This window comes from Sinohyriopsis cumingii, chromosome 18 (genome assembly GCF_028554795.1).
Source record: "Sinohyriopsis cumingii isolate HCF-2022 chromosome 18, ASM2855479v2, whole genome shotgun sequence".
NCBI lineage: Eukaryota > Metazoa > Mollusca > Bivalvia > Unionida > Unionidae > Sinohyriopsis > Sinohyriopsis cumingii.
This window is the reverse complement of record NC_142978.1, coordinates 7,738,287-7,761,033: the sequence shown is the minus strand read 5'-3', so window position 1 is coordinate 7,761,033 and position 22,747 is coordinate 7,738,287. Positions and strand designations below refer to the sequence as shown.

The 22,747-nt window shown below is 40.1% G+C and overlaps 1 protein-coding gene across 1 annotated transcript in view; it reads right to left on the bottom strand.

Moving 5' to 3' along the window:
• LOC149776034 (receptor-type tyrosine-protein phosphatase N2-like) overlaps nt 1-22,747 on the bottom strand; it is a 520,769-nt gene that overhangs the window by 330,328 nt on the left and 167,694 nt on the right. Inside the window, exon 5 of the mRNA XM_089941917.1 lies at nt 20,808-20,975. Within this exon, the coding sequence (XP_089798043.1) occupies nt 20,808-20,975 (168 nt within the window). The remainder of the gene's footprint in view (nt 1-20,807; nt 20,976-22,747) is intronic.

Genomic DNA, 22,747 nt, shown 5'->3' with positions numbered 1-22,747 from the left:
CAACATTTAAATCCCTATGAGTTAAAATACCCAATTCAATTTGAAACCATAAAAGCTAGTCTGACTTGCTTCTGCATCATGCATGTCATAAAAATTAATGAATTTTGCAAATTAAGTCAGAAAATTTTATCTGCTGGATTTTTATTCACAATAAATGAAACATGTAATTCTAATGAGCAATTAGCAAATCATTTTCTGCCACTTACATACCAATTTCCCTTAATTTGTGAAATGTTAGTGCCATAAAAAATACACTGCTCTTGCTGTATAATGCCGCTCGTGAGAGCCATAAAATGCTACATGCAAGACACTTTATTATACTGAGATAGGTTGAATAACAAAACTATATTAAATTAATCAAAACCAGGGATCCATGTCCAAGGGATTGTAGTATGAGAAAAAAAGTTAAAGATGTGTAAGGCTGAATAGGCAGGAAATAACAGAATCAAAAGTTACCATTATCACTGTTTCAAATTAGCAACAAGTGGGTAAGAGGAATTTGGAAAACATATCAACATCAGGGAGGAAATAGATGACAAATTGGGTAACTGGTCAATTGGTCTTAAATGCTGGGTCAGCATTGAAAAGTCTGGGTAACTGGGTCATATTCTTCTAAATTACTGGGTCAGCATCATTTAGTTAGTGTACAATCTGTAGGACCTGTCCTTCATTTGGTTAGCCAATCAAATTTTTATGTTCAGGAAGTGGGTGTTGGTGTGTGATAAAGTATATATATATAGACTGAGTATGAACAATAGATAGAGAGATATACAATGAAAAGGAAGGATGGGGGAAATAAGTGGAAAGACATCAGAAAGCCACTTATGTAATCCTGATGTGTTGAAAAATAGGAGAGGTGAACAGAACATTGGTATGTGTATGTGTATAAATGTAATATATATATATATATATATATATATATATATATATATATATATATATATATATATATATATATATATATATATATATATATATATATAAGAGTAATTATCCAAAATGACTTAGTGATTTATTATATACCAGTGATGTCCCCTTTCCCTGAATCCATAGGGTTAAATGGACAAGACAATGCAGGTCAGACCTATGTTATGCGCAAGACAACACTATATCACAAATCTGTGCATCATCTATACATCAAAGGAGTCACACAACTCATGATACAAAGAAAATCGAACAAAATGCATGGATTTGGAGACTTCAGTGCAATACATATTGTGATATTGAACATGTGGTGCAATACACATCCTGAAACTTCAAATTTCTGGAGTCCAACTGACATTGATCTGCATATGCATAATGCACCACATGATCAGGGAATATGCTGTTAGTTCTACTAATTATTCTTAACAAGCTGCATAGACCCGGATTAGCTGGCACAAAGTAGTAGTAAATGAAGGCTTCATAATGGGTCTATGAAACTTGGTTCCAAGTTACAAAGTAGTAATAATAATAATAATAATGAGGACTTTGTATAGCACCTAATCTTTAGAAGCTCTAAGTACTTTACAACATTGGACAACACCTATAACATAAAAAACATATATAATGATATGATTACAAAAACAAACACCATGAAATTAGAAAACATAAAAAAACATGCTGAAAATACTTAAGGTAGGAAACATTATTAGGTCTTTAAGTTTGTTCTTGCAGTCGAAATAAGTGAGTTTTAAGAGATCTCTTGAATGGGATCACTGTTTCTTTCTGTCTAAGTTCAGTGGGTAATTCATCGCATGTTGCTGGGCCCTGGTATGCAAAAGAACGCTCATAGTCCATATGACTTCGTTTTCAAAGTGGGAATAATGTGTATACGATTGTCAGAAGAGGAGCATAAGTATCTTGCTGGTGTGTACACATAGGTGAGGTCGAATAGGCATGTTGGACTCGAGTCCATCAGTGAAACGTAGCACAGAGAAAACATTTTGTGTTTGATTCTGGATCGAATGGATAGCCAGTGTCGGGTACAGAGCAGCGAGGAGGTGTGCTCTGATCATGGTACTCTAAGTATGATCCTAGCAGCTGTGTTTTGAACTTTTTGATGACAGATGTAAATAGAGGCTTCAAAAAGTGTCTATGAAGCTTGGTTTCAACTTACAAGGTAGTAAAAACAGTAATAAATAGAGGCTCCAAAATGATACACATCTCAATATTCAACATGTCATGCAATATTTATCATGATACAGTAAAACTGAGATCTGCATCCATGGCAACAGTCTTGGTGACCAAACCAAAACCTGTGAAAATTTCAGATGCTAGGCTGTTACCAAGTCTTTAACTCTCTCCTAGATTTGTTGAGCTAAGCAAGAAATCCTCATTTTGTCCAGACGGCCTTTTCTGAGTTACAAAGTAAATTGAGTCCTAATCAGCCTGACATTACTCACTGGTCAGGATAATTTCTAGCTGTGATATTAGACATGTTGTTTAACAATATTTTTACAGTTTATAACTTCAGCAGAACTAGACATGTTGTATTGGCATGTTTCGTGTCAATCTGAAAGGGGAGCTAAAAACATTAACATTGAGCAGAATCTAACAAGAGTTCAATGAATGGCATGTTATACACCAGCCTCATGTTTAATAGATAACTCTATGCAGGTAATAGCACAATATGATTGAAATTACATCAATCCTTGTTTTAGGAATCTGGTCTTGAATTAAACTTTAATTTCCAGAAAAATTATTTTATTATTAGACTTATCAAGACTGACCTCTGACTTTTAGACCCTAAAATCAATAAATTTATTTATGACCCCAAGTGAAAGCGATCCAATTTTCCTAAGGCCAAAATGACCCTGACCTTTGACCTTTTCACCTGGAGATTGAATGGCCTGTTCCATACTTTAAGTGTGAACCTTCCATAAACTTTGTTCAAGGAATGTTGTCATGAAATAAAGTTATAATGCAAAAAACATTTTTGTCTTCCAGTCTCAATGACATTAACTTTCAATATCTGAGCCCAAAATAAATAGTCTTCTTTCTGAACTCTTACCCAGCGTTTAGGTCATCCACAAACTAAGGCAGATGATGAATAATTTAACATTTTAATAGAAACCATTTTTCTTCTTTCAGTCACAGTGACCTTGTCCTTTACCCTTTTGACCTCAAAATCAGAAAACTTCTGCCTTACCCAAAGTGAAGCAATCCACACAGTTTGGTGCAAGTTTGAGATGTAGAATTAATGTTACTGTCAGGAAGCCATATTTCTTCTCTTAATAACAGTGACCATTAACTGTTGACCACCAGATTGAAAGAGTTTTTTTACCAAAGTGAAAGTCATTTGCAAAGTTAGTAGTGAACTCGAGGTATTGCGCAGAAACCATTTTGCTTCTTGTGTTAGCGATCTTGATTTTTAATCTCTCTACTCCAAAAATTAACAACTTGTTTTCCTTGCCCTAAATGCAATTCACCCAAAAGGTTGGCAACCTCTGATGGTGGACAACTCAAGTTACTGTGCAGAAACAATCTTCTTCTTTTGAGACAGTGGACTTGACCTCTGACCTTTATACCCCAAAATCAATAAGCTTCTTCCTAACTTCCATATCCAAGCCAACTCACAAAATGTGGTAACTGTAGATAGTGAAGAACAGAGTTACTGTGCCAAAACCAATTTTCTTCTTTCTGTTACTGTGACCTTGTCACAGGCATTCTGGCTGTAAATTTAATAGGGTTCTTTCTTACCAAAGTTAAGTAACTAAAGATGCTGAACAGCTCAAGTTATCATGTGGAAATTAAATGGTAACAGACAATTTTACATCATAACATATAACACTAAAACCTGATGTATAAAAATCCAGCAAATGTAAGCGATTACATGGCCTCCTGTTCTTCTTTTAATTATTCCCTTGTTTCCATTATATTACAAATAGGAAATTTTTTCTTTTCCTATGTTAACACCATCTATATTTTTCATCATGTGGTACAAAAAGCATGTTGTTTTAATGAGTTGCAAAGCCATGAGTATACATCATGTTTGGTACAAGATGAAATATATCTGGTATTTATGCAGGAAAAGAAATTTTTCTTTTTCTTATATAAGAAACTTGCTCTAGAATCAAAGACAAGAGGATCACTCTCAAGCACAACATGTCACCCTCTTTTTGTAGTTCAGTTCACTTTCACAGGCCGTACGTATAAATATTGCTGATTTAATAATAATATTAATAACAATAATAATAATGACTTTATTTAAAGAGGGTAGCACAATTACTATTCCAGAGCAAAGTTCCAGAGTTTTGGAAAAAAAATTGGGAATAATTCCTTATCTGGTTTAGGAATTTTTAAAGTGGTAGGATGGAGATGACCTATTCTGTGGCAGTAAATGATTACATTTTGACATTTTGTAAACAATACAATTATATCTGAAAACAAAGTGAGTCTGATTCAGCAATGCATCACAGCAGGTTTATCATCGTTGTGAAAAAGTAAAGGGAAATAACTTCATGAGATGCAAATGGCATCAAGTAAAATTTCTTCAGCAAAAAATAATTTCCATGTCTGAAAGGAAATGACACTTCTATTTATTTGTTCTAGCTCACAAAGTACTCATCGTTTTTGGCCACAGGTATAATTTCTGCAGGCACACACAATCAAGCATTGCATGACAAGAGAAATCTTACACGTTCACATATGAAAATATAAGGATATATTTTTCATATGTGGAAATATTGGGATGAAAATAATATGAAAATTATTTCACTAAGAACTTTCTGTATTTATCAATTAAGCATATAAAAAAAAACACATTTTGCACCTGCATATATGTTGGCAAATGGATATGTATGTGTGGGTTTGAAAACTAAGTTTATGTTAACTTCAGATTAAATTAATGCTTTTGTGAAAAGCTTCATGTTTTATAATGTACCTGTTGTAAATAAAAAAGGACTCAAGCTAGAGTAGTTCTTGTAACTAATCAAGTTGCCCTTTCTAAAAAAAATATTATTATTATTAATATTATTTGTTATTATTATTATTATTATTATTATTATTATTATTATTTAATTGTACAGCTTATGAAATGTTAGTATTGTGCCAAGTGAAATGGTTTAAGAGTGCCTTGCTTAAAAAGCATCATTACTGCAGCCAACTGAACCTGGTGTGGGCAGGAAATGAACCCACATCCTTCTGGTTGCAAATCCAGCATATTAACCACCAAGTTACTGTGACTCCTGGACATGGAAACCAGTGAACCCAACAACTAGTAAGCCATTGAGGTTCCTAGATAAGGAGAGAGTGGACACAAGAACCACAAAGCCATTGAGACTCATAGATGTGGAGACCTTGGATGAAGAGCCACTAAGACAGATGAGGTTCCTGAATGTGCAGATCAGTGGACACAACAACAACTAAGTCATTAAAGCTTACAATGTGTACAGGAATACAACAACAACTAAGTCATTAAAGCTTACAATGTGTACAGGAATACAACAACAACTAAGTCATTAAAGCTTACAATGTGTACAGGAATACAACAACAACTAAGTCATTAAAGCTTACAATGTGTACAGGAATACAACAACAACTAAGTCATTAAAGCTTACAATGTGTACAGGAATACAACAACAACTAAGTCATTAAAGCTTACAATGTGTACAGGAAGCAGCAGAGGGGGCGAATCGGACATTTTGTCCAATCGTTATTTTGCTTAATTATTACTTTCTGCACTCAGCGGATCCGGTGTAGTCAGCGCTGGTAAAAAAAAAAACGACGTCGGTCCATCTTACACGATGGTGACGTCATTTGGTTTAATTAATACCTTCTGCGCGCCGATCCCAGCGTCGTCAGCGTCCGGTAAGCACATCGACGACCGCGTCGATGTCATCGCCCCCCCCGCTGCTAAGGAGTTATTTACAATGAAAATTATTTACAACTAACCGAATATTTGGTCAAGTCCGATACGATATCGTGTCCGAGGGTCATGTAAATTTATCGTTACAAATCCATGTGGGGTCGACTGCGCATGACTAAAAAAGTTTCGAAAAACATTAAAGTCCATGTCACCGCCGCACCATGTCTGCCAAATATTTCGTAGCGTGTGTGTATCAACGCCATTGAACACAGCAAGAATATTACAGTTGTCTCTGATTACTTTTGGAATCTGAGTGTATCGTTGAGTGACATATATCACGTCGGTGTTTTTATGCCTGCCTCTGGAAAATATCCTAGCTGGGTTTTTTTGATTGTCTAACATAACATCATCGTACACGACTAGATTGTTAACGTCGCCATCAATATCATCAATACCTGGTGCATCATTGATATCTGTAATAAACTCAATAACATTTTTTTTAGCGATCGCTGATGCATTCTCGTTGAAATCTTTCAACACCTCGTAGCATCGTTGATCATCCACGCTAGGAGCAACCAAATACAACTTATCCCACTTCATCCATCTCATTATTAAATTGAGTAACAATTGCGTCTTGCCGGATCCAGATGGTCCGATGATAATCATCCGGATCGAGTTTGGTAACGCTGCAACATGCTTAACTGGTTCTCTTGTTTTAGTCGCCGAAAAATCAATTATATTCATATCTCTATACATAAATTATGGATCTATATTGTGTGAAGTGTAGAGTACGTACTGGCACAAATGATATGACAACCGCTACAACAAGAAATAACAGATCGGCGCTTACTGGCAAGTGTGTACAATGCGGTACAAAGAAATTTAGATTTATTTCTATTAAACCCGGGGATGTTTTAAAAAAAAGCGAGGAGGTGATATTGCAGCCAGGTTATCAAAACTCCCCGGAACACCGTGGGCAAAGTATCCAGGAGAAAAGCACCTTCCAGGATATAGCTACTGTGGCCCCGGAACACGATTAGATATCAGACTCGATGATCAAAATCAGCCCAAACCCGGTGAGTATCCAATAAACGCTATCGATAAGGCGTGTCATGCTCATGATGTTGCTTACAAAAGTAGCGATTTGCAACAGCGTCATATCGCGGACGTAAAATTAATTCACGCGTTAAATGCTATTCCTGATAAATCCGTCAAAGAAAAATTGGCCTCATGGTTGGTAAAATCGGCTATGAAAGGTAAATTAATGATTGGAAGCGGAGCTTCTCGCGCTGGTAATTGAAAACGCTAGCGTTTATAATAACAACATGGAATCCATCTATTATTCTCCGAGAGGATACTGGAAGGGGAAGGCCGCAATTGGTAAGCTTGCAAGCGCTGCAAAGGTAACAAAGGCCACTGCGGCTAATTGGTTATCCAAACAGGCTATATGGCAAATTTATCTACCACCGCCTAAACAAATCAACTTCTCGCGCTTTGATGTCAGCGTACCTAATGAAGTTCATCAGGCTGATATACTATTTTTGCCGCATGACAATGGTTACAAATACGCGCTAACCGTAGTTGATGTTGCGAGTCGATACAAACAAGCGGAGCCGTTAAAAACAAAGTCAGCAACTGAAGTAGCCGCTGCGTTTGAAAGAATTTATCAAAGAGGTTCTCTGCGCTGGCCAAATCTATTACAAGTTGATCCCGGTAGTGAATTTCGCGGCGCTGTTTTATCAACGCTGAAACATCATAGCGTCGCGGTACGACGAGGTCATACTGCGCTACATCGTGATCAGGCAATTGTTGAACGATTCAATCGGACTCTCGCTGAACGGTTATTTGGATATCAATACGCGAAGGAATTCATCCAAGAAAAACGATCTCGTGAATGGGTCAAAAGGTTGCCAGGCGTAATTGCAGCGTTAAATAACGAGATTACCCAAGCAATCAACATGAAGCCCAGCGACGCGATTAAATACGAGTATATACCCGGAAAATCAAAAATAAATAGCGTTTCCAAGCCGATTCTCGGCAATGTCACCGTGAGATATCTATATGAACCAGGAGAGCTTGAAGGCGGTAAAAAAAGGGCTACCGATCCTATTTGGAGTGTTACCACACATAACATATCAACGATAACACGATCAACTGGTAGACCACCGATCTACAGACTGGATTCAACTGCTCCTCAGTGCGGATTTACACGCGAGCAACTACAAGTGATACCTGACGATACTCAATTACCCCCGCGTGGTCTTAACTAGCGCCGTTGCGTCTATTACACTCAAGACAGGTCAACCTCACATTGTTTTTGACATGACCGAGACTGTTATCGATCCTATCCACGGTAAATTGGCGAGTGTCTTTATCCGAATAACGCCAACTCATTATACAATTGCAACTCGCGCAGTGATTATTCTGTTGTTGTCGTAACGCAATTATTAATTCGGCATCAATATCAAAACGCCGCTGTTTTTTTTTATCCTGTTGGCGGTAACCCGAGAGTTTTTTATCAATGACGCTTGCATCGATGATGTCATCGTTGTCACTGGCTTCGTCAATAACAATTCTTCGAAGCTGATTTATCCTCCGTACTCGGGACACTGCAAGATAGACTAGATTGGACCATTCGATGCGATTATCAACTATCCAAACAATTGTGTCCGTGATGGTTAGTCCCTGCGAGGAATGTATTGTTGTTGCGTATTCTAGCGTCCACGGGGATTTATTAGCACGTAGCGCGTCCTCGACGACGCTGATATCAACGAGCACAATATCATTCAGCACGAGAATTTGTTTTTTTGTCCCTGACGCTGTCAGGCCTGGAATTTCAACTTTAATGTTCTGCCGCCATGTGTCCGCGGGTCTATAACATAACGGCACTGGACGCGTTGGAAACTTTTCCTTATGCAACGCAAACAACTTCCGCTGAAGTGTGTCTCTGACTATCTTTCTACTCGCTACAATCAAATCGTTTGGTCTCCATGTTTCCCAGAATTCATTTAACGGCGTTTCCGGAATCACCTCGTGGATTATTTCACATTGAACTCTATCCGGCTGTAATCTGATTAATTTTTTAACCCCGCGCAGTTGTTCATCAAGTGCTCGGTAATCAGTATCGGTTTCTTCATAATAGTCCACAAAACCCTTTAACCAATCATGTGGACCCTCGCCGACAAATGGTGGCGGTTGACCATGGTCACCACACATGATCACCGCTGTATTCGCGCGCAGCAACCACTCAAGAAACATTTGTAAAGTATCTAACGAAACAGTACATATCTCATCCCAAATGATAACCCCAGGAATAAATTTTTCACCCATTCGATCAGGAGTCCACTCACCGCCGCTGTATCGAAAAAAGCTGTGATAAGTAACGGCGTCAACATTTCGTTGTTTTATTTCTCGCGCTAGTCTATGGGTCGGTGTAAGCACGATCATACTTGCCCGCGTTCGAAATAATTCAATTGCCCGAGTCGTCTTTCCTGACCCGCCACAGCCGCTTAAATAAACCGTCTTGTGTCTACAAATTGGATCAGAACATGGTGGTGCATTAGACCATTCTGATAATTTATCACCGCGTAAGTAGTCGTTCTCAACGGTGACATCTGCTGACGGGGAATAATCGCGTCGTATTTCATTTTTAATTCTCCATGTACCCCAACTCTCGTCCGGACTAGTAAACTCGGTTACGTTTTTCTTATACTTCGCGTCTATATAAAATGAATCAACGGCTACTCTAACCGTGGTGTTGGGAAATCTATTTATCATCGAGAATAAATTGATAGCGGCATAACCCAGCATAGACGCCCTCAAATGTGGATATGCCGGGCTGTCTCCATCGCCGTAGGTAACAACTGTACCCAACCTTGTTCCATTGGACAAGAAAGCTGTTTTGCAGTTCACGTATCTATTTTTTGCCACTGCGTCCTTGATTATGAAATCATATTCTGCGTCATCTATAATCAGCCGTGAGCAATATCGTTTGTAGTCGCAGTTTTTTCCACCTTGTGTGAACTTACCAATTATTCTTCTACCGAGATCTTTTGCCTCGCGGTTTCGTTGGTTGAATATCCTCCTGGACCATTCGATGATATATTCCTCGTCGGCATCAATGTGTTTTCTGGACTCGTCAATTATGCTATCTAGACGCTCTGGTTCTGGTAACCAGACTTCAGTCTGCGCCCGGTATGATATAATCGCGTCACTGACAATCAACGAAATTAGCATTTTACAATCGATCATATACCGTAGCAGCGCTATTGGCAGCCACTTCTTTTCAGCCATGTGTCTACCGATCCAAATATAACAACAGCGATGGAGTCCTGCCGCGAATTCAAATGATACTATGCGAGCGAATCCGGTTAAATCAAAATCAGGCAGTGGTCCATTAATAGCAACACGAGTCATTTCATGTCTGGGGTGTCCAAATCGTTTGAAATACTCAGCGGCGGATCCATACCCGAGAAAACTCGCTGGATAACAGGCAACCATATCAACGGAAATCATAGCGTCGCGGTTGTATTCAGTGTTCCATAGTCCACCGTGATAGTATTCCAAACAACTGGATTGTACATCCGGTAGAAATTCCTTGCACGTTGGTCTCCACGCATTTTTCCTTGCTGCAACATGAGCTACAACCGATGGAATCGTAAAACAATTTGTTAGCAGTTGTTCATCATGCTCCTCAAATTCCATGGCGGTTTTTTTCATCCTGTTGTGAAATGCTTCAGTGCGATATAATTCACCGTTTGGTTTTACAAACTGATCAAAGGTATCCATGTCGTTTTCAGCGCTGCGAAGTAACCACACTGATACAGGGTCGTTTTTACACAAGTAGGCAATAGCATCAAATAGTTTCCTCTCCGCGAGAAAACCGTCCTTGGAGAATTGTTCTCCCAGGAATTCTTCGGGTATATACTTTACTGTTCTATCCCGTGGAAATATTGTGATCGCGGGCGTCCATGCGTGTTCGTTATGATCAATAATTTTGATTGGGGTTCCCTTCGATTTATACTTTGATTCGTATAATACTTCACCGGTTATCGTTGTAACGGTTATTGGAAATCTCAACGACGTTTCTAATCTCGCTATGTCGCTGATGGTTGCTCCACGCTCTTTTACGGTTAGTTCCCACTGGTTGATTTTGCTACGTCGTAAATCAGTCAATTTGTTTCCTCGACACGCATTTGTAAAATGCTCTATTACTCGTTCTGCTACACAATTTATCCCCGTTGACTGTTTCATCGGTTTCAGTTTTCCGATATCAGGTTTCTTATTTAACGGGTATATTCCATAAACAACTGCTGTTTCAGGATACGCTCGTTCATAGTATGGTCTGTCAATTCCGGTTAACAACCCCGGCTTGGAGTCGCGGCTGACAGTGACTGTTTTCTTGTCGCTGAGAACTGGTTCAAATTTATCACGTATGATCCAATCGCCTGATTCCACCCGGACAATAAATTTTACTCTGAAGAAATACCTTTTACCGTCAAGTTGTGATATTATCGTTGCTGCGCGGTTGTCGTTCATGGTAGCATCAACAACACCATCAATTCGAAATGTTGACCAACTATGAGATGCACCATCACGCTTGAATTCATCGATACAATCGCGTATTTTACTCAACTGGGTTCTATCGTTTATTAACGCTTTTGGTGTGTCCTTGAGGACTCTATCGAGATTGAACTTAATATTTTTCCGGGGCTTAATTGCAGCTAATCTCTCGAACTCATCCATATAATTAAAACAAGTATTTAAATGAAAGAATATAGTATAATGAATCACTGCAAATGGTTGATGATTGGGTCGATAACCCCGTGCAATAAATCATGTAAAGGTGAATTCTGCGGGTATCATTTACAAAGCGTTCGTAATGGTTCTCTTGGCCCCCTCCCGTGCTTGGTTTGTCACGTCGGTGTAAGAGGAAAATCGCAGTTGTGTATTAATTGTGGCGGAAAGCGATACAGGGAACTAAAACGCTATTATGACAAGCGAATTAAAAACGCCGTCATTGACCCCACCGCTGACTTCGTCATCAAAACCCCCCAAAGACTACGTTGAAAGATTCATAATTAAACCAAATAATAAATTAGACAAATAGTATTATTATATAAATGGACCAAGAATTTCAGCCGCATCCTGTGCTCATCAATTACGAGGCGTCTCGCGACGGCATTGTTAGAAACCGCAGACTAAAAAACCCAGTTGGTACCGTAAGTAATCAGGGGTATTTGATGTTTAGTGCCGGGGGAAAAATTTATCTTGTTCACAGGATTGTATTTGAAGCATTCAACGGATTAATCGAAAATGGGCTTGTGATTGATCATATTAATAATAATAAGACTGATAATTCTCTTACAAACTTGCAAGCTGTCTCGCAGAGTCAAAATACCAAAAAAGGCCAAACCGGTAAATACCCAAAGAAAGCAAAACCCGTAAAGTCATTTGATACAACAACTCACGAGGAAAAAATATTTCAGTCGATGAATGAAGCCAGTAGATATTTTGACATTTGTAGAGCCTCGATACGATTTGTTGCAGAAGGAATACAGAATTCAGCGATCTCAAAAAAGACGGATCACAGAATTCGATTTTCATATATAACAGAAATCAGCGAGTGACAAGGTCACCGTGACAAGGTCACCGTGACAAGGCCACCATGACAGTGTGAAACGTTATTGTCTGTTCCGGAAGAAAACAAAGTATGAACACCTCGGGATTGATACACGGGGTTTCATTTTTTTTTTATTTAAAAACAAGATGTTTTATAAGAATAATGAATATCGAAGACATCAATAATATATTAGCCGAGATTTCAAAATTAAAAAATCAAGGAATTGAATTATCTGATGGTCTTGACAGTGAAAAAATATTATCCGATTATGAAATTATTAACGAACAATCGAAACGGGGGCGTTTTACCCTGGCCCGCGAGTATTTTTTTATAAAACGATTACAACATACGATCAATGAAAACTTGTACCACAATGACGCAAATGCATTCATTGGACAATTTACTGCCGTTGAAATAATACGAAAAAAACTTGGACGTGTTTATGAACGACGCAGGGAGATTTCTAGTAAAATCAAAAACATTAGAAGAATTATAGACGAAAACTCCGGCGAGAAATTAGAAATTGCTTCGCAATTGCAATAATGGTAGGTGAATCACTCACTACTCGGCTAGCCAGAGAGCGGCTAGCGGCGCTTAAAAAGTTCATACCGTTACGAGACAGGGTCCGAGAACAACTTCAAACGCGGCAGCAACTACAAACCGATTTTACTGTTGGAAGCGAACAACTCTTTGCCCCGGTAACTAAAGCGACCAAAGATGTTACGGCGGCAACTGTGCCCGTCCTCGGCGCGCTTGAAAAGATAGCGGCTCAGACCGAGCAAACAAAAAGGTCTTTAGAAACACTCCCTGCGAAAATAGCGGCTGCTACAACACGGAGGCCACCACCACTCGCTATAACGGAACCACAAGAACCCTATGTTACAATGGCCGACGAAGAAGAATTAGGTGCTACTGCGAAAGAACCGGAAGAAGAAATACCGGAAGAAGAACTAGGCGCCACCGCAAGAGAACCGGAAGAAAAAGAGGAGAATATACCCCGTGTTATACTCAAGAAGAGCACAATAGATCAAATTAGAGGCTTCAGCAGCAGGGAAGAATTAATTAATTTTGCTGCCAACAATTTTGCTAAGAGCATACGAGATAAGAAGCATATCAATAGCGGTTACGAGAAAAATATAAAGTCGTTAAAGGACTGGGCAAGAATAGTGTATTTAGCAAGTAAACATAGAGACGCATTACTACATCGTGGTGATCCCGATTACGATGAATTCCACAAGGAAGTTAAGAGTAGAACACCAAAAAAAGGAAAAGGATACCCTGTTGGTAAAGAATCCTACGGCGTTACCTGTCCTGGCAGTGTTCTCAGTGATATATCACGGCTAGAGGTACTAATTGGAGGAAAACGAGCCGGAAATAACTCTCCGGAAATAATCAATGAGGCCGCTGATATTTGCAAGCGGTTATTTGCAGGCGGTATTATGGACATTAATGCATATCGAACGCTCATAGACGAACTCGTGGATGATTAATTGGAAAACTGGTGTTTTTAATAAGGATGATCATACACTACAACCACGATAAACCAGTACTCGTCTACGTGGTAAACTCGCGATTGCCTGTTTACCGCACGTACTATGGAGATGGTCTCGGTAGCACCATTGCGGGGTTATTTACAAGAATGGCTCCAAAAGTAGCGCCGTTAGCCAAACAATTAGGAATGAAGGCTATTGATGTTATTCGTGATAAGGGAATTAGTGCTATTGGAGATGTTGCCGGAAAGGCGCTTTCAGCCGCGCGGGACAAACTAATGTCGTTGGTGAAATCCAAGAGAAAAAAACAGAAACCACCGGTAATGCCATCAACGACAGTGATGCCTGCAAATGTCAGTAAAGTAATAAATAACGCCGTGGAAGAAAAATTAGAGTCGTTGGCGACGACTCAGTCGTTGGCGACTTCGCCATCAGCCGATGCGGCAACCAACGCGCTCATGAACGCGATAGCGGGGAGTGGTTTAAATTCAAAGAATTTACGACGAAAACGACGTTGATGGATTTCAATTGAAAACACCGACATGAATAATAATAAAATGTTTGCGCGAACCGCTGACCCCGCGTTTGATATGGACGCCCCAGTGCGCAGGGATGATTCTGTCCGTGATTATCAATATTATTCTTATTATGCAGCGCAACCTGACCTACGATCGCGAATTGAACTTCAAGTCCAAGATACCAGTAAATATTTTTTGCCATGTGAAGCGTTTATCAAAATTGAGGGAGAACTCGTGACAAATGCCGCCGATAATGCACCATACGCAGATGACCATCGTGTTCGAGTTGGCTTCGTTAACAACGGTATCATGGCGTTATTTGAGAGCGCCAGATATCTTAAAAGAGAAATTGAATCAATAGAACGCGAGGTTGATGTTGCAACGACGATAATTGGGCTAGCAAGATACTCGGATGATTATACAAGATCGGCGGGCCCATCTATAATGTTCGCAAAGGACACCACTACTAACGCTGACCATCTTCAGTACATCAACGTGCTGACACCACAAGATACTTCAGTTGCTAATCAAGCTGAAGCAGCCAACCCAGACCGCAGGGCAAGACCAGGTGCTGATTTCAATATCATAAAAAGTACTAACGATAATTTTAATCTAGGGTTTGCAACACGAGTAGGAATGTTGCAAGGACCACGCCGAAAGTTTTCATGCGCGATTCCACTCCATCACATATTTGGATTCTGCAGAAATGTTAGAAAAGTCATCTATGGGGCCAAGCACACAATTGCCCTGACGCGAAGGGGCGATGATAACAATGCAATATGGCATGCTGCTGGCGTCGCTGCCGGTAAAGTCGTTTTAACTAAAATGGCATTGTGGATGCCGGTGCTGACTCCATCAGTTACCACGGAAACACGATTGTTAGCATTTATGGAACAGGGGGGAAAATCGTTGTTGAGTTGGCTAGCGGTAACAACTGATGCTAAAGAGGATAACGTCGCCGATACGTTTACATGGCACTTGGCGTCAAAACAGGGTGTTTCAGCCCCGCGTCATATATTCATAGCGCTACAGAATAGGGAACGATTGGGCAGTCAAGAACACAGCCATATGATATTTGATCAATTAGGAGTCAGGGATGTTTCGCTGAGAATAAACGGACAACAGGAACCATCCGAGGATATACAGCTTAATTACGGCGACAACCATATCGCACGTGTGTATCATTGATTGCTGTCGTATATGGGTCGTGATCAAAACGTTGACACTGGTTTGCAAATATCACAACTTGATTTTAAAAACCTGTATCCGATTTATTATTTTTCGCTGGAACATCTTGATTTAACGAGACAATCCGTCGTTGATATACACTTCCGAGCTCGTATAGCCCCGGCTGGTGCCAATTATAGAGCGGTTGCTGTCATCCTCAGCGATAAATCAATGCTGCTAGAAGGTGTTGGTGGACGAATGAGAATCGTTGATGCGCCAGTGGAAAACATGTAATTGAAAACACAAACGCGTTTACAATAAAATGTCGTATAGTGTCGTCAGTGTAGAGTTGACTGATGGTCAAGTCAAGAAATTACGATCAAAGTCGGCTAAACAATGTGGAACCACAATAACGCTGAAGCCGTCACAGATGGCAGGTGGTAATCATAAGATATCGTTGACGGCGCGTCAAATAAAACATTTCAATAATGCGATGAAGAATAAAAAGGGTGTTCAAATAGATTTTTCAGCCGCAGCAATTAAAAACATGGAAAAGACCGGTGGGATATTTCCGCTGTTAGCTGCGATTCCAGCGTTGATTGCCGCGGCCGCACCAGCAGTGGCTAAGGCGGCGGCGTTAGGAGCCGTTGGTACCGCGGCGGGAATGGCATTAAAGAAGGCAACCGGGAAAGGCTACAAAAAAAAACGACCCGTGGCCGGAAAGGGTCTAAGACTACCTGGAACCCCGTATTCATGGTATTCGGGAAAGGGTCTGAGACTACCGGGAACCGTTTATTGACTCGGGAGTCAATGACTCCTGAGTCTATGACTCCAATGTCTAATTTTGATTTAATAGACGCCGCAAACGCGCTAGCGATAAAAAACTTCAGAGGTGTTTTTATGAGGGATCAATTACCGGCGGCACCAAGGAATATTGAAACCGGCATAATTAACCTCGATGGGTCCTCCGGAGCGGGAACTCATTGGGTTGCGTACGCGATTGATCCGCGTGCGATCGTCTATTTTGATTCATACGGGTTAGCCCCGCCGAAAGAGTTCATGCGGTATATCCGGGCGTGTTCAGCCCGGGCGTGTTCAGCCCGGGTTTTTTATTCCACGCTGCCAACACAGCAATTAAGTGACCCACCGATATGTGGCCGTGAGGTATTGAACGTACTTGCGGCGATTTCATCATCGCGAAAACCACCTCATGTGGTTGTAAACGAATACACTAGTGGGAAATTTAGAGACAATTACATTAGATAATAATGATTGATATTTGGGGACGACCGGTTTCGGCGCTGAAAAAGCCCACGGAAACGCCCGCCACCGATGACATAAAAAAACTAATTGAGGATGAAATCGCTGATACGTTGAATTTAACCAGTGTTGACCCGGGCGAAATAGTTGTATTTCAAGACCGCCAGGGTAAATTGAAATCCAGTAATGTGTCGCTGAATGACGTTTTAATACGACAGCGTGATGCCGCCGAGAACACTATCGTGTTGTATACCAGCGACGGACGACTCAAACCGGGTGAACATCTATCGACGATAACATTAATCCGAGACGGTTTTACAAGGTTGGATAAATCGGTGACCGAACTTGACGCGCAGGTGAAAAAATCTATCACCGATATACAGCTCACTACCGCTAGTTTTTTCGGGACCCCGACGGTAACCGAACCGAATCTTGCGGGGATAAAAACTACTATTTCGGAGTTTACAACGCTGTCGGGTCAATTTCACACGTTGCGAAAAAATTTTAACAGGATCGATAGCGCCGTTGATAAATTCTTTGGTAAAAAAAATGTCAAACCGGATGAAATCACAATAACTATAAATGATATCACTGCGTATGGACAGGAAATAGGAATAATCAAATTTATTGTTGAATCGATTAAAAACAAACTACCGAGAATGGCAGAGCAACTCGAAAAAATAAAAACCCCTCATAAGAACATCATCAACACAGTATACACAATTCAGCATGGATCATTCGATTGGACTCCTACACAGAATACAGTAGATATCACCGCAACTGTTAAGGGTATTTATCGATTGACATTGATTTCGGCGATGCAGTTTAGTATATCATCGTCGAGTTCATCCGGGTTTAACAATACAGTGTCAACAATCATTAACAAGGACACAATTGAACGGTTTGTGATTAAGGCCATTGATAGCAGTCTATTTAGGACAAACATCACATGGTATGTGGAATTTATAGTGGATCTAAGTAATTAATTAAAAACGCTAGCTCTTTTAGAATAAAATGACCACCAGGGTAATTGAATCAGAGGTATCACCAACGTCACATCAATATCGATTCGATACCGCAAAAGAATTCTCCGCGAACTTGAAAACGCTTTCCGAACAATACCGCGCAAAAATAAAAAAATACCGTCGTAAAATAACCGCCATCGATGCGGTCGTGTACTCGGTGTCGGGTATAGTGGCCGGTACCGGCGTCGTTTTATCCACGGTGACCACGATAGCCCCGATCGCTGTTCCAATCGCCGTCTCCGCGATGACAACAATTGCTGGAGTTGCCAACGCAATCACTAGGAAGATATCATCGTGTTTTCAGAAAAAACTCAACGAGTATACAGTAAAACATCAAATAGTATCCGACGCGTTCTCGAAATTATCCGGGTTGATCTCGTTGTCAATTGATAATTTGTTCGTATCCGATGTTGAATTCTCCACGATGGTCCAGTTGTATAGCTCCGCGATGTCAAAAATCGAGGATTTTCAACTGGAAGCCGGAACCACCTGGTTGTTGAAATTAGACACTAAAGACAACAAATAATAATAATGTCGCTGAACCCCGAAGGGTTTCAATTACTTCAGCGGATCACGGAGAACACCACTCCGGTACAAACAAGTATGATATCGATAACGTCAACGAAACCCGAATTCAGTGTGAACTTCCCGTCGCCGGTTCCAGTGAAGGAAATAGCGCTGGCAAAATTGCGAGTATATCACAGTTGGCCTAATATCCGAGCGGACGCATTTAACGGACAACAACCTAATAACTCGCTGGTTTTTGCATGGACAAATAAACCCGATGGGACCCCAGACTGGGAGGAGGTTACAATACCAACTGGGTCATACCAAATAGAACAAATCAATAAAGAATTTCAACGCAGGATAAAATCGATCACAGGAAAGGAATCAAAAATCGCTATTACGGTTCATGAACCGACGTTATCGTCGACGATTGAAATAAGCACACCGGGGTATATGGTTGATATTTATAACAGTTCAATAAGAACCATACTAGGATGGCCCAAGAATCCACCTCATGAAATCCCCGTGGACTTGCACACAAATACGCAATCGTATCATGAAATTAATCCCAGTTATCGAGATGATTTGTCTATTATAAAAAACGCGTTATTACCCGGCAGGTTTATATTTCAAAACAGGAATACCATGCAATGGTATTTTCCGTATAAGGAAACTCCTGAATCGTCCGCCGTGGTCACAGTTAGTTTAAATGATATTAATAGGTATTTTGCCGAGATTAATCGTAATTACCAATTGCAACTAGAACAACTACGGAAAACAAAAGCACGAAGACACGTTGAGGTGTTAAATCAACTCATATCAGACATGGAATATATCAATGAACGAATCGTCGGGATAATATTCGCTAACAGCGATGATAATGAACAAAAATTCCTAACCGAGTATAATATCACAGAAGCCGATTTACCCTATTTCAAGTTTCCAGGATACAACGCGCCAGAACTAAGAAAGTCTCTTAATGATTTTCTCGGTCCATCAACTTATTTCCTCAAACACGATAACGGAGATGGTGGTAGGCATATTGCCCCGTACAACGTAAATATCGCATCGGTGATAGCAATCAATCTAGTGTGCGATGTTATCGAAGGGAGTTACCAGGTAGATACCAAGCAATCAAATCAAGCTCAACAGGGGTATATCCTTTATTCATTTTCACCAACAGCCCCTCCCGGATTCTTAATCATTGAGAATCCGATTAATCCGGTCTATATGCGATGCCATGATCGGTTTTTAACGAGAATTAATTTTAGACTTACCGATCAGTCAAATAACCTAATTGATCTACAAGAGGAGGAGTTAGTGATCACTCTGTTTGTAAGATCATTGTAAGCAGCAGAGGGGGCGATGACATCGACGCGGTCGTCGATGTGCTTACCGGACGCTGACGACGCTGGGGATCGACGCGCAGAAGGTGTTAATTAAACCAAATGACGTCACCATCGTGTAAGATGGACCGACGTCGTTTTTTTTTTTACCAGCGCTGACTACACCGGATCCGCTGAGTGCAGAAAGTAATAATTAAGCAAAATAACGATTGGACAAAATGTCCGATTCGCCCCCTCTGCTGCTCAGGAATACAACAACAACTAAGTCATTAAAGCTTACAATGTGTACAAGAATACAACAAGAACTAAGTCATTAAAGCTTACAATGTGTACAGGAATACAACAACAACTAAGTCATTAAAGCTTACAATGTGTACAAGAATACAACAAGAACTAAGTCATTGAAGCTTACAATGTGTACAAGAATACAACAACAAATAAGTCATTGAAGCTTACAATGTGTACAAGAATACAACAACAAATAAGTCATTAAAGCTTACAATGTGTACAAGAATACAACAACAAATAAGTCATTAAAGCTTACAATGTGTACAAGAATACAACAACAAATAAGTCATTGAAGCCTACAATGTGTACAAGAATACAACAAGAACTAAGTCATTGAAGCTTACAATGTGTACAGGAATACAACAACTAAGTCACTAAGCCTTCAGGATGTGGTGATCAGTTCTAAGACACAAGAGATGATTACTATCAGGTTTCTGCATCCTTACATGGCGCCATACATTCCAAAACATGTTCTCAACTCAGACAGCTATCATTCAAAAAATAACACTGGAATGATTCTCCCATAATACTGTCTTCTCTTACCCAATCCTTGATAACTGAGTGTTTTATTTGCAGTTGTGCTATTAAGCTTTCCATGAGGAGAAAAGGAACTGAGGAGCAAATTAATATGACCTAGCTGTAAGCAGTGGAAGCATGGTAAATATTGGGCAATCACCATTTCTCAATGACCTTAAAGACATAGCTTTGTTATAACATTTAATAATAATACTACTAAATATTACTACTTTGGTAACATTCAGCATGGGAACATGGGGAATGTTCTTTTTAAAATCACCTTGTTTCATCATGCTTGTCTCATCGCCACCTGCTTCATAAGCTTCTGCATGATTCAGATCTGGAGAGCCTGGATTTGAATCCTGCCCCACTACTGACAACATGGTGCTCACATACTGACTCAGGTAGTTCAATTCTTTTTTACTCAGCTCATCTGGAGTGATTTCCCCTGCAACAAAACAGTTATAATTCATACAAACAGATGGAATACATTTGAACATTTCCTCTGGGACATTGGTAAATAAACTTAACTGGTCTTTTTAGCACACAGAATCCCACCCACCCCAGTGCAAATAAAACTAATCTGATAAAACCTACTTGAAAATGTTTTAATGCATGAGGGGGTTAATTAATATTAATTATGCAATACTTAAATATAACTATTGTTTAGCTTTCTTTTTTGTGCTGAAAAAATCACACTATCCATTTCATGTGCATACATCCTCCCTTTGAGTGAAGAATTGACGTAATTCCTCATGCAACTCGCCTTGTCCTTGGTATGCTATATGCACAATAAGCAGAGATAGTTTCAAGGACAACTATTACATCAGAGCAGGGTGGGAGGAGGGCACTTGACAATAGCTATGGAAAAGTATTGCATAATTCAAACTAGTTTTACCCAAAAACAAACTACATTTTAATAGCAGCAATAGCTTACCCATAAACAGAAAATATAAAGGACTCATCATTGGTGGATAGGTCCAGGTAATGGAATATTGGTATTTCTCGGAGCAACATGTTCTGCTTCAATGATGGGACTCTGATAACGAGTAGAAGTAAAAGAAGGAAAAAGGTGACATGGGAATGCCAAGATACTTCCTTTATGATGTCCTCCAAGGAGGAGTAAGGTAGGCCCTGCAGGCAGCAACAGCTTGAACCTCGTGGGCTTTAAGTTTCTTAAAGAAAAGATCTCAATCAGTAGAGACTGGGACATCTTTTGATCGTGGTGACAATCCCTCATGAAGAAGTGGCAGCTGAAATGTGTACGGAGCCCATGAGAGGGAGGAAAAGACGCATCATACCCATTCTCTTTCATCTGGATGCCTTCAGACAGAACAGATTGCCCTCATGGAACAAGATCTATGTGTATCATCCACAGCACAGATTCGAGTGAGACTTAGAGATTTTTATTGGTAGTGGAGCTATTGAAGGTAATTGATTTTTGGCTAAAAATCCTGGCAAACAAAGGAGGGAAATACTATCACAATTCCCACTTACTGGAGACAGCCAGTGTCAATAAATAAGGCACAAGTCTTATTTTGCCTTCACACTGAGGCAAGTGAGGTCCTCAAAGGAAACATCACTCACTGGTTCATAGTTTTTTTGGTTAAGACCATAAAACATAAGGAAGATTCCACCTAGGCATAAGAGATCACAAGATAGGTCTCTGCAGCTGAAAATATAATAAGATTGGCAGGGTGCCTTGAGAAAATTTAAGTGGGCTTGAAATGTCAACTCTATACCCTTGTTAGTGGATATAGAGCATCTTATCTTTCTCAAAGAGAACAAAAGGAAGCACCAACAGAAATGATAGACTGCTAGGATCAACACGTTTCCTACTGCACTAATCACATCAGATTCTCCACTTGGCTGCATCATAGGCCTTGCATGCTCTCCTGGCCTGAATGATACAATGGAAACTTGGCCCAAATCGTTCTGGCTGAGAAATCACTTGAGATGAGCCAAACATGAAGGTGGTGAATTTGTGGGTTGTTGTGGAGGAAGAGACCTGGGTTGTGTGATCAACAGGTCTTGAAGACCACAGAGGAGTTATAAGAATGAACTGAGCAGTGGAAAAAGTTCAGACTTTTGCAGAACTTGAGGAATCAGTTGGAAGGATGGGAAGGTGTAAGCAAACAACCGATCTGACTAGAGACTAAACACATCACTGCCCAAGCTCCTTGATCCAGTACAGAAGAAACATAAAATGGAAGTCTGCTG